The 13,688-nt window shown below is 41.5% G+C and overlaps 1 protein-coding gene across 3 annotated transcripts; it reads right to left on the bottom strand.

The window, feature by feature from the left end:
• Positions 1 to 39: 39 nt before the first annotated feature.
• Positions 40 to 13,511, bottom strand: LOC110983297 (transmembrane protein 64-like). 3 transcript variants are annotated; one of them, XM_022242435.2, is made up of 5 exons: positions 13,307 to 13,511; positions 11,505 to 11,694; positions 8,246 to 8,852; positions 7,334 to 7,486; positions 40 to 6,842 (listed from the first exon to the last, which is right to left on the bottom strand). In XM_022242435.2, the coding sequence occupies exons 2-5, from the start codon at positions 11,558 to 11,560 to the stop codon at positions 6,546 to 6,548; spliced, it is 1,113 nt and encodes a 370-aa protein (XP_022098127.2). In that variant the 5' UTR covers positions 11,561 to 11,694; positions 13,307 to 13,511; the 3' UTR covers positions 40 to 6,545. The 3 variants fall into 3 exon arrangements, with proteins under 3 accessions (XP_022098127.2, XP_022098128.2, XP_086993835.1); XM_022242436.2 differs by having other exon boundaries at positions 8,246 to 8,849; XM_087137709.1 differs by lacking the exons at positions 11,505 to 11,694; positions 13,307 to 13,511 and adding an exon at positions 9,772 to 11,498.
• Between the last annotated feature and the right edge of the window lie 177 nt (positions 13,512 to 13,688).

The raw sequence follows: 13,688 nt of genomic DNA, 5'->3' as shown, positions 1-13,688 counted from the left end.
GATAACACGCATAACAAAAGGGGGGGTGAAGAGTATGAATGTCATTGTCTATTTCCAGATTTTTTTATTCACCAAGAAATATGGAACACAAATCGAAATTTACAGATATAAAAGTCTGCCAATCGCATCCGGGTTTTTAATTGAAATAATTTGTGGCTGTACACTGCATGCAAATAATCCTGAATTCCTGAAGCAGATGTCCTCTGAATGTAGATAAGAAAAAAATTAACCTACATGTACATGTAATTACATTTGTATTGACAAGTTGCCGTTCGAAATACAGTGCAGTATCTAGGAGGAACTCAAACAAATTCATGTTAAAATAAAACTTTGTTAGAAATGCGCGTCTACATTACATACTATGAAAGGCTGGGATGCTTTTGACAATTACAGTTCGTCTTTTGGTAGAGGTAGTGGGCAGTGAAATGATTGAAGAAAAAAAAATCACACAAAGCCGAGTTTGAACCTCCAAGTTTGTGGGTAATTCCAAAATTAGAGGTCCATTTTTTTATTTCCTTGTCACGTCTGATATATGACAAATAGTGACACTTTGAACACTATTCTGGTGATATTTCCATGTCAAATGACAAAGGTCAGATGTGACAGGGACACAAAACTGTCACACATTTGGACCCCTAATTTCTGGAATTACTCATTTACAAGTGCTCTACCAAACCAGCTACCAAGACACAGTGATGTCTTTAAATCACCCAACAAATCACCATCTTTGTGATGCATGCAGGTGCTCCTGGGCAGGATGAGTTGTAAAAGCAAGTTGGCCGGCACTGGACCTGATCAATCAGTAATAAGCAGTAAGCCTGTCAAATACACCTGTGTTTGCACAGCAAATATTTTCCCCGCACTCTACAAAATTCTGAGTATTGCAACTCTTTAATAGGGCGACACTTGCAGAGTTCAAATTTTTCTCCATTTGAAATTTTGTTTATCATAATACTGATATCAGATACTGTAGATCCACCTGCATTTTATTTGTTTTAATCAGGTTAATCATCTACATGCACACAAACACCTGCTGTAGCACTCTCCAAACCATCAGTAACAAGCAGAATACTGACAATCTAGTATTACACAGGTTTATGACAGTTCCTTGTCTGAATCATTTCAATATAGTGCCTCCTGCGTACAGCTTTTTGCAAGTGCTTGTGAGCGTATAAAGGATATCTGGAAATAACTTTCAGAATCTCGCTTCCTTAATTTCTGGAATAAGTATAAGAATCTCCCGTTACTAAAATACACAATTACACATCTCCATATAAATATACATTAGAGCATCTCATCTGTATTACTCCAGCTGATTGTGAACTCTTGAAAAATAGAAACATCTGGGTTTCATTTAAAATACTTGTACATTTCATGGAAACACATGTAGAAAGGTTGTTTCCCTGCATTAAGAGATATTCTTAACAGTCCTCATCACTTCAACAAGACTGACATTCAATATACATCAGAGTTGGCACAAAGTCATAACAAGCCAATCACAAGTTATTTTAGATGACATGCTACGCAAGTGGACAAAGATATTCCTCTGTTACTGTTGACACGTGATGCCACAATGAATGAGATCAGTCCAAACTATGGCGCACAGTGAAATGTCAACGTTTACAAATATATCTAAGCAAGAACTGCACCCACCTTTGATACAATCCATTCTTTCAGCCTATGGGCCCCCATCTACATTACCAGGTATGCAACTATACGGTATGATGCACGTATCATTACCAGGTAGGCAACTATACGGTATGATGCACGTATCATTACCAGGTATGCAACTATACGGTATGATGCACGTATCATTACCAGGTATGCAACTATACGGTATGATGCACGTATCATTACCAGGTATGCAACTATACGGTATGATGCACGTATCATTACCAGGTATGCAACTATACAGTATGATGCACGTATCATTACCAGGTATGCAACTATACGGTATGATGCATGTATCATTACCAGGTATGCAACTATACGGTATGATGCACGTATCATTACCAGGTAGGCAACTATACGGTATGATGCACGTATCATTACCAGGTAGGCAACTATACGGTATGATGCACGTATCATTACCAGGTAGGCAACTATACGGTATGATGCACGTATCATTACCAGGTAGGCAACTATACGGTATGATGCACGTATCATTACCAGGTAGGCAACTATACGGTATGATGCACGTATCATTACCAGGTATGCAACTATACGGTATGATGCACGTATCATTACCAGGTATGCAACTATACGGTATGATGCACGTATCATTACCAGGTAGGCAACTATACGGTATGATGCACGTATCATTACCAGGTAGGCAACTATACGGTATGATGCACGTATCATTACCAGGTAGGCAACTATACGGTATGATGCACGTATAGGGGTCAGGTTGCAAAAACAAAGAAACCACCGATGAAAAACTCTCTACAGATAACCTGCAAAGTGTTGTGCTGAAAAATGTGTGAATGAAAAGTGATATGGAGCTGTCATTTAAACTCGCGAGTCATACCATGTGCACAGGCCTAATGATGACAAGAACTACACGATTCTACATTTATGAAATTATGGGAATAAAACGAGGATATTTACTCTATGAACAAAAACATGCAAAAAAGTGTGACCATTACCCAATTCCTTTTCAGGGAATTCAGGGTGACAATTAGAATAAGCTTTACATATACAAGTTTCAGTGGATGATGTTTCTGGCATTAGCAAGTGTTTAAAGGTAATATTGTCTATTCCTTTCACATTTTGAAGCTCCCCCCCCCACAGTTTAGAAATCTGAAAACCTTTAGGTGAATGATACACCAATCTTAATTCAAATTGTATCTTAAAAATTAAGTAAAATTCTGACATTGGTTTTTATGAATACTTACTTCTTAGTGTCACTTTTGCAGGTCATGTGCCCCACACTGGAAAACCGACTCCACTTTTCCTGCTAATCTCACGCTACTAGGAATGCATGTATATGACATACCTGTCATCCTATGGCTAACACCTGAAAAGGCATGAATACTTAAATTTCCAACAACATGTACTGCAAAAGAACCAAAAGTTTGTTCAACTTTTGATCTCCAGCAGCTACAGGATTACATTACTTTCAAACTGGGGGATACGGAAAAGGGTATTTGGTTGGCAGAAATACCAACAATGTCCTAACCACTGTGGACAGTGCAGGTTTCGAAGTAACACGTACTACTGTTGCCACCGTAGTATTTTCCAGAGTTTCCCTTGCAGCTAATCCCCATGAACTGGGTTCGAATCCCACCCAGGCTGACGTGTACTTGTACATGTAGATTGGGTTTCAGACCGACCTACCAGATTCTGTAGTCTCTCAAGAATACTTGTCTGGATTTTCCCTCTCAACTCTTAAACTGAAACATTTCACTGTCGTCTCTCCATAGGAATCCTTAGGCAGGCCAGCCAGTGTCAAGGTGCCTCTCAAAAACCGTTAATCACCAAAAACAATTGCACCAAGACTTTTAATGAGATAAAAAAGAGAAAAAGACACAAACGGGCCACTCAAGGATGTCATTCAATCTCCCTCTCCTATACCTTTCTTAACGACTGTACTTCAACATTTGCATATAATTAAAATACCTTTCTTAACACAAAATATTACATGTATACTGTACATGACTCTCTATTGCAATAATTAAATAGATTGCATAACTTGTCATATTATGGCTGCTCTAGGGCAGCCCCTATGGCAAGGAAATCACTGATTAGTGCACATAAATATACACGTACATGTACCTACATGTACTGTAGTTTTCACCAAAGGACTGAACTGAACTTGGCACAACTACGGTCACTGTGGCATGCAGGAACATGACCGGTGCAGTGCCACCAAATGAATCTGAATGTGGCACCAGACATGGCAAGGGGAAAACCAGTAAATTACTTTCACATGAGCAGGTCAGGGAGAATGATTTGAATCTTTTACCTGTTCTCGTCAGGAACACCCACAGTGTTCACCAGGGAGTAGCTTGGGAATAACATGTGCTCACACAGTGGTCAATGCCTGTGCTTGAAGCTTACTCAACACAGCCCCCTCCCATTTAGGACTGTGCCAGGAACACAGCTTCCAATAAGGAGCGTTCCAGAGGGAACATTCAAGCGGTAATAAGAACTTTACAACTTTGGAGACCCCCTCTTTTCTCTACCCTGAAACCTGCCCTATAGATGGGCAACTTGTTGTCTGTACGTAAAGCAAAGCGTGCGTAGTTCTTATTTTCAACAGAACTGAAATTTCAGTTTCAGTCTACAATGGATAGAAATGTCTCCTCATCCAGTTTTGACTGGATTTCTGAAAACAGGAGAAATGAGAGATAAAAACTGGAACTGTTCTTTGGTTTGACACCAATTTATACATAAACGCATAGTTTGGCACATGTGAAACAGGTTGATATGCGATAACCAAATATTTTTTGTTAACAGGGAAAACAAAGCTGGAAATGTGACTGACCCCCTTCCAAAGCTTTGTGTCACATTCTCGTAATTCCTGAACTTTTTTCAACTGCATCTTCAACAAAGATAGAATTCATCAAAACATGTTTTACACTGAACAATTAGTATAAAATTTTCTGTCACTTTTTTCATAAACTTTTGGAAAATATATTAATTTTGTAACTGATCTGTTTACACAAATATAAAAGAGAGGGAATGCAACAAATGCTAGGTTCTCCAAAATGTGAAACAAGAAGGGAAAAACTTTGGCAAGGTGATTTCAGAGAATAAAAGTCAATATACATGTAAATTATAAAAAATTCCAGATATTTAGAACAGTCCATTGGTTAAGACAGTCACACGAATGAAAGAATGGTTCCATACAATAAAACAAATTCACTTAAAATTCACAGATGTCGTCAACAGCAAACGGCGTAAATATTCTAATTATTCAAAATAATGTTTCACAATCTTACTTTAAGCACTTCCTGCCTGGGCATTTATCAATGTTGATGATGCTGGGCCAGGATATTTATCATTTTTTTCTGTTTTCAAAATTCTTTAAAAATTCTTATCTTCATTTACTGGACACTTACAAACACATGAAGGACTGTCTTGTGTCCACTCTAGCCTGACAGACAAAATCTATTGATGCCCGAGTATTTCAGCCAGGCCTGCAACCTTGAAAAAGTGCCAAGATTGTGCAGTGTTGTATAACTTTCTTTTGTTCACGAACCTGGCTCAGTGTGCTGCTTACCTCTTCAATAGGGGCCAGATTAGCATGTAGCGGTACTGTGTGGCTCATTGCTGCGGTGGTGGAACGCTTTTGTCCCCGGTGGTAATCCGCTCGCTCTCAATGCCCCAAACCGTGGTATACTGTTCCAAAACAAGGCTGGATTATCTCCACTTTTGAGAGTGGAAAAATGTCCGAAATTCCCAGCAGCCTGGTCTTTTGTTCCGGGTACGGTCTTTTGTTACAAGGCCCGTTCCTTGTATCCGAGTTTGGAGACCCCGTCCACGCATATAAAGCATATGTGTCCGGATCCGGAATCCCCGACAGGGAGTGGTTAACCACAAAAATGCAGTGCACACATAGGGGCGAATTTCAAGATTGTCAGTTTTCAAAAATCTTCAAAAATTCATCATTTCAATTAATGGATGTTTACACCCACATGAATTACTGTCTGGTGGCCACTACAGCCTGGCAGACAAAATCTATTGACGCCCGAGTATTTCGGCCAGGCCTGCAGCCTTGTAAAAAGTGCCAAGATTGTGCGGTGTTATATAACTTTCTTTTGTTCACAAACCTGGCACAGTGCGCTGCTGACCTCTTTTCAATAGGGGCCAGATTAGCGTGCAGCAGTGCTGTGTGGCTCATCACTGCGGTGGTGGAGCGCTTTTGTCCCCGGTGGTAATCCGCTTGCTCTAAATGCCCAAAACCGTGGTATACTGTTTCAAAACAAGGCTGGATTATCTCCACTACTGAGCGTCAAAAAATGTCGGTAATGCCCAGCAGCTCAGTCTTTTGTGCCGAGCAAGGTCTTTTGTTACAAGGCCCAGCTCTTTTGTCCTGGATTCAGGCTACCCGGCTTCGTGTATAAAGCCTATGTGCTCGAAAATGGGTCGCCTGGCAGCAAGTGATCAAACTTCAAGTTGTCCATTATTTTCATTAAGGGCCTTCCAAAATAAGTATTTTCCACAATATTTGTCACAGATATCAAAATACAAAGAGGCATGTAAGAACATAACAATAGTATGAACGCATAGTTTAAATATAAGACTTGCCATGAAGAAGACTGTGTCCAAATCAACTGGCTATGGCTGCGAGAAACACAATCTATGGGAAGTAGCTTCAGCTACTACCAAGTGGCTTCTGTTGGGATATGTGCTATTTCCCAGCCACAGCCATAATTTGTGGTCACAGCCTAAATCTAACTAGCTGAATACCTGACTGCTTACTGATGCAGGGTTACCCATTCTGCATGAGTAAAATCTACCTGGCTGAAGGCTGGATCAATCAACTCTGAGGACAGGTGATGATTTGATTTAAACAGAATCCCAGCTACGTTTCCCTTGCATCACATGTCCCACACCTCATTGGAATTCCCATCGCTGCCATAGACTGATCCTGCTGTCATTTTTACAGTTTCGTCCTTGACGGAAACTGACAGCTGTATGGCCCCGTTGCTCAGGGGTTGGTGACATTTGCCCTCTGACCCGCAGGTGGCACTGGGATGTCCAGGGAGCAACTGTGGTGTGGCATGGACCACACTACTCTCCTCCATTTGGTTGACCTTGTGGTCATGGATCGCCCTGTGTAGATGTCGCTGGGCCTTGATGATCACGTAAAATGACAGTGACACGCTTAGACACACCTGAGACAAAATCATAAAGGTAAGAAGGTTTCATGGAGGGGATTCAGGGAGTGTGACTCAGGGTGAAGGTTTGACTCGATGGTCATGGGTTCAAATCCAGCTACTGGCCACAGTTTGGGGCTTTGGGGAAAGCCCTTCACCCATCCTTCCCATTTGCCTCTAACCACCCAGGAAAATAGGTTTTTTCTTGGTAGGTTTGATGCAGTTTGCATGAGAAAAAGCCAAGTGAACTCTGTTTTGATGTGTCATTCTTGTTTTGCATCCTGAAGGAAACTGACACTGTGTGTGTGGAAGTGGTGAGGGTCCCAACTGATCTACATTGTGCGGGATTCTTCTCAGGGTTATTTCAACTTACTTAAAAAGTGAGTCCAGCTACTTGCCACTCATTTTTTCCCATTTCTCGCACTGGGTATTGCCCTTAACTGACGCAATAACACAAACATTTCATGCTCACTGCAAATTGTTTCATATCTTCAGTGTGCTCAGCTTACCTGTGCAACAACGGCTGGGCTACTGTTCCACTGTTGATTGGTGATATCTTGGACGGAGCGTAACGTAGATCCTATATAGGAGCTGAGGAGCTGGTTGGGGAATAGCCCCACAGCTGTTGCCATGACAAATGTTGACACAGACACATTGGCCATCTGTTGAGAATTACAATGACCTTTTGCATTGGCAGAAACTGATAGTCAAACGTACCAATTATTGGAATTGATTATGTACCAATTATTGAATATATGCGCATGTACAAGTATGCTTTGTAGAGCTTGCTATTCTTGCCTGTTTTGATTACCGATTGCATGCTCAGCTGATTGGAGTGCTTTGCAATTTAGAAATTTAATTTATTTAATTAATTTTTTAATTTTGTTTACATTCCTTCATAAGAACAATACGGAAAAATTCAAGAAAAAAAGGACACATTTAAGCCCCTTTTGCATTTTCACTGACTGTTGGAATGTCTCTAACAGTCTGCAATCTGCTCCGAGTGGAACAACAGACGCTGTGATTTTTGGCCAATCAGTGGTATACATGTAGTTTTAGGCATGTTTTTTATGGACTGACGGGGATACTACTGGAGGGTGAGTGGGCATGGCTTTCATTCTTGCTATTGCATGGCGTTGTTTTTGTGGCCAGTCACAAGAGATCTGTGGCCAGTCACAGAGATCTGCATCCTGAATGGGCTGCCATCTTGTCTGTAATTGTGGAACATGTAGTGTAACATCATTTTGTCACCCCTCGCCTAAAGACCCTAACATGAGTCCCCATTCTATTCTGTCAATTTTTTAGGTGCTACAGCTGGTATGCAGTGGAATCTTACTTTCTCTGGTTTTGGAAAGAGGAAAATTCTCCTTACACTGTATGTGAATTCTTTTTATAAATTTGAGATATTGTTATCAACTTACACTGAATACACCATTCTGAAGTCCAAACGGAATTGGTGTCAGCCGCGTCAGGGCTATTACTCTGAATGAGTGCTCCCCTTCCACCACGTGTACGATAGCCTGCAGGTAGTCATTCTGCAACTTGGAGAGAAAGTATGCTGTGCAGGCCAGCCGGCAGAACATAAAAGCGCAGTAGGCACCCCCGAGGGCACAGGCTGCGACCACTAGCGTCCCCAGCACCAGCCCGTAACGGTACCCGGCGGCGATGTTCAGGAGGAGGTAGCCAGGGATGGAGGACGGCAGCGCCACTAAGACGAAGAGAATGAAGAAGGCGACCACGCCCAGGTATGGGTCGGTCCCAAGTAGCCAGGGAAGGAGGTCTTTGATCTGCTCCTGGAAGGCCCAGAGCAGCAATGTCCCACAGACCAGCACGACCAGCAGGGTGGACAGACGGGTGCAGACGCGGGTCTCCATGCAGGCCACCTGGGCCAGGGGGAACCTACAGGCGACACAGTCAGCAAGGCAGACCCTTGTGAAGAAGCTGGTGGCGCCGAAGGAGGGGGACATTGGGGTGGGAGGAAGGGAAGAGGTCAGGGTGTGTGACTTCCATCCCCAAGAGACCGTGCTACTGGACAGCAACAATGAAAAGAACACCATAAAAGATACAATTAGGCAAAGTTTGTACAAGGGCATATTATGTAGCATCAAGATCGCAATAATTTTGGCAGCGTCACACTCACACTTCAAGACACATACCGGTACACTTGGGGGGTCAAAGGTTACATGCACCTTGACTGCAAGTGTTTAATTACATGTTTTAAGACTATTCCTAGCAACTAATCCCTTTCTACATGTACATGTTCTACAGAAGACATCAGATTATCTACTGAACCTGAAAGCCTTAGTTTGAGGTTCAGGTAAATAAAGTGGATGGGCTGGCTGATTACATGCAGCAGCAGGAAAGAATGGTGACCAAGAATCCACACAGACTTAAAAAATGAAATTAGACACTTCATTCCAAGTGTATCAAGTGTGAACACAACTACATGTATACCGATAATACATGCACTTCATATCTGGATCTCCTGAAGTCTTCAAAATCTACCACTGCGCTGGAAACCATGGGTGAGCCGTGGCACCTTTAACTTTCCAATGGTATCAAGCCCTCACTTCAACAGTGGGGCTGTAAAAACTTTCTCAATCATGCAGATAACTCCTCAAAACCTCTCAGTGAAATTTAAACATGTTCAAGGATTTGGGAGGTAAGGCTACGACCAACGCAGTGACACAGAACTTGACACCACAATTACTACACATGGTACCTGGTTACACTGTTCCACGTACATTTTTGTAAAATGACTGATAGCCGACGTTATTACAGCTGTGATACCTGTGCACGTATATTGCAATGCAAAAAGAGTGTGGTTGCAACAAACAGTCACATAAGAGATTACATGTAGCCAGACAATCTTCATCAGCTGGACAACTATCAAATCAGGCCTATGCTGACATCCCGACTTGTTTCCACTCAAAAGCTACATACTCACACCAGCGACAAGACAAATCGCACCGGTGATGAGAGACACACTCAGTAACTTCACAAACAAGCTACGAGGAAAATGGTCGTTCCACGACAAGGGTGCACATGCTGCACAGAGGATACGAAACTACAAAGTGTGTCATGGGGAGGCCACTCTGTTTGTCCCAGTCATCTATATGACATTGTACAGTACATGTTCATGTGTGTATGGGCACAATGGACATCTCCTATCAGCTGATAATCAGATACAAGGGGAGTTATAGCTCTGATTTGGCTATCACTTATGTAATCAGATTTAAAGAGAAGATTCAAGCTGGGACAGGCAGTTTTTAAATCAACAAAAAATCTGATTTAATTACAAGGAATCCTTGTATTTTTTTAACCCTAACCGACAAGAATATTGTTTGGCTTACAGTACTCAGTACTACAAAATACTAAGTAACAGTCTGAGCCTGAAGGACCTAGCACTACAGATTACTACTTCTGGCTAGGTTACTTCCATTGTTACTTGTACAGAGAACAGTAAAGCCATGCATTCATAGTGCCACAGCACTGTATGGTACATTCTCTTTTCTATTTTATCTTATGGCTTCAGAGAACAATAAGGTCACATCCTCTTACAAGCGACAGGACTGAATACTACATTTTACTACAACTAGCAATTCGTAGTACTGTGTTGGGTTAGGGTTAAACAAAACAAAAAACACACAAAACAAACAACAGACAAACAACCTCTCCGAAATCACCAGCCCTGGACCACATCAGGAAGGAGCACATTAACACGTGTGCATATGTATAGTAGCTTCAAAATGAGCTTCATTTTTATAATCGTGGTGTAATCTACAGGGGCACATGGTCCTCTATCGATTGATGCAAGTTTCATATCCATATTTGCTTTAGTTTCGGAAATATCTGTAAAAGAAAGTGCGAGTTCATTTGCAACTGCTTGACTATTTTTGCGTAAATCTGACTCTCTCTCCACTATACGGGTTCTGTTCCCGCTCAAAGAAGGCTCCATATATTGGATCTTAAAGGATCTAAAAATGATACAGATCTGCACTCACAGTGTCATCTGAAGGGGCACTTGGTCCTCTATCGATTCATGTAAGTTTCATATCCATATCTTCAAAAGAAAGCCCTAGTTTGTGGGCAACTGCTTGAAATTTTTGCGTAAATCTGACTCTCTCTCCACTATACGGGTTCTGTTCCCGCTGAAAGAAGGCTCCATATATTCGATCTTAAAGGATCTAAAAATGATCCAGATCTGATCATCGTGGTGTCATCTGAAAGGGCACATGGTCCTCTGTCAAATGATGTAAGTTTCATGTCCATATTTGCTTTAGTTTGACTGGCAAAAAATTGAAGTTTCATTTCTGAAATTGAATGTTTGGAGGTGAAAATCAATGAAGTAAAAAACAAAATTTAATTATTTGGTTAAAAATTCAAAAAGCACAAATCAAGGTATTCAAAAGTAACCTTAAAGGCAACTGAATGCATATGCTCAACAATAAATGTAAGTTGAAAATTACTTTTTGTTTATTTGGTTTTGGGCATCTGGTACCACCACATACATTTGAGTATCAGTTCCAATGGAGGGTCAAACATTCATTTTTCGAATTAACACAGCATTATTTATGTAAATTATTAATTCGTGCAAACAATGTACATCACAAACAAGATTGCCATAAGCGGGACAACAGCCATAACAATCACTGTGGCCAGGGACCAGCTGCACATTACCTGACAGGTTGCCACAGGCTCAGCCAGCTTCCAGTGTTAATCGGGAGTTTTGTCATTGTGACACTCCGGGCTCTTCCGGAACCAAATGGGGTAGTCCCGCTCTGTAGAAAGTCACAAGTTTCTCGGTTGATTCCACAATATTTTTGGACTCATACTGGGATTTCCAAAGCTGAGGTGAAGGCGGCAATAGCTGGCAGAACAAAAATGAAAACAGAACTCAAAAGTTAACAATCATGAAAACAACACACAGCTGTGGAAGACTGGTTTTTTAAAGTTCAATATAGGAGGGAGAACACAGTACAAAGTCATTTACTTAGAAAACACTTCAGACCAGTCTCACAGGGTTTTAGCACGGGGTGCCAAGTGGCATCTGTATATGGAATACTTTTGTATTTTTGACTGTATACATGTAGTTGCTAGATCCCTTATTTCGCCACTTACTGTCAGTGGCGTAGCCAAGGGGGGTGCCCCCACAAATTCCCGATGCCCCCACTAAAAAACACAGACGAATGGATACTGAACAAGGCTAACAAAAAGGTGCCCCCAACACTGAAAGCTGGTGTCCCCATAAGATGCTGGGGCCCCCTTTGTGTTCCCCCCACTGGCTACACCACTGCTTATAAATTATGGTGAACATAGGCATGTTACTTGATAACAGATATATGAAAAGGCTGCGTAGCACCGTAATCACAATATTGACAAGAATATAGTATAAAATCAGTGCTCTGAAACATGTAATTGCCGAGCTTTCAGTAACTGAGTACCTTCTTCTGGGCGAGCAGATTCAGTTAGAAGGTACTCAGTTACCGAAAGTTCGGCAATTATATGTTTCAGGGAGAAAATGTTGTATTCGTGATCCTGACTCCACTTCAGCAGTTGTGTACAAAGTCTACAGGGAGTGAAGAGAATTTTCTAAATATTTCCCAACAACATCGGTAAATGTTTCTCAGTCCAGAATTCGTGTCTTTCCAGCATTTCTGTAATGACTGACTTATTGAGCTGATAGGGCCTATGACATGTATGATGAGAAAGCCATGAAAGTGGAATCAGGATGCAACATTTTTTTCCGGGACGTGGATACGGTCACGCACGTGACATGACGTGATGCCCATACCCAGGTCGGGGACTAAACCACAAACTAGCGACGATGCCAGACTATGCATACGCCGATCGTTTGTGCAACGATGACGTAATTTTGGAACTATTTTTAGATCACGGTTCGCAGATAACATCGATCTCTTTATCGACCAGAAACTTCAAAACAAATTCCTCTGATCGATCAACTTTACAGGAAACATGCTACACAAGATCTAAATGAAATTTTCCCTTCATTTGGTATCAATAAAAAATTAAAAGCGGATCGAGGAGATTTTTCGGTCAAATCTTGTACTGGAAGTGTCGAATTCGGTGGGCAGGCGAGTCCAACTCTGCCGATGAAAATGTTTACGTGAAAAAAATGAAACTTGGCCGAAGTTTACTTTATGCATGAAAATGTTGCCATTATAACTCTCCATCGATTCATTGTGGCAGATTTTATGTTTATCGTGGCGATTTTCCAAAATTGTGATCGAAAAAATATTTGCCATAGACTCCAACGGTAACGGCAAAAGTGGCCGTGTTGGCTGCCGGCATTTCAGATCTCGTTATTTTCCCAAAATCACGCGGGAAAAATACATCATTATTACAATGTACGTGACCTGATGAAAATGAAGTCATTGCCGCTTGAACGAGCGACATAAGCAGAAACTAGGGACGCCGCTAGATTGTGGTTTGGTCCCCGACCTGATACCACTAACTCTTACCGATTCAATTCTAGAACTCCTAAAACTGCTAATCAAACTGTTCGAAGTCTTTCCAAATATGTGATTCTACCTCCATGGTCCAACCTCATCAGTCACTATGCCATAGACATATTACGAAGTTAAGGGAAAACGTCCATACATCATCACTCATTCAATTAACCCTTCTCGGGCGCGGGCAGTCGGCAATCTGCCGTCGGTTGTGAGCGCCCTCTCTTGGTAAATTCTCGAAGCTGCAGCTCAGGCACGCAAGCCGCAGGCGCATAATATTAAGTTTGACAAACATCGATTTTGTCCCAACACGGGCTTTGGGTCAAATTTCATTAATTTAGTGCCATGAACCGAATCACTAAAAGTATAAACATTAAAGGAATATGTGTATATA

This window comes from Acanthaster planci, linkage group LG06, assembly GCF_054643075.1.
Source record: "Acanthaster planci isolate LZ-2023a linkage group LG06, COTS_SCS, whole genome shotgun sequence".
Lineage (NCBI taxonomy): Eukaryota > Metazoa > Echinodermata > Asteroidea > Valvatida > Acanthasteridae > Acanthaster > Acanthaster planci.
This window is presented reverse-complemented; position numbering and strand designations above follow the sequence as displayed.

Bases quoted from the DNA above. Each gene is read 5' to 3' on its own strand.
- LOC110983297 (XM_022242435.2), bottom strand. From the start codon at position 11,560: ATGACAAAACTCCCGATTAACACTGGAAGCTGGCTGAGCCTGTGGCAA. The intron at 8,853-11,504 runs GTAATGTGCAGC...GTTGCTGTCCAG, and splicing joins AGCCTGTGGCAACCTGTCAG to TAGCACGGTCTCTTGGGGAT. The intron at 6,843-7,333 runs GTAAGCTGAGCA...ATTTTGTCTCAG, and splicing joins GCCCAGCCGTTGTTGCACAG to GTGTGTCTAAGCGTGTCACT.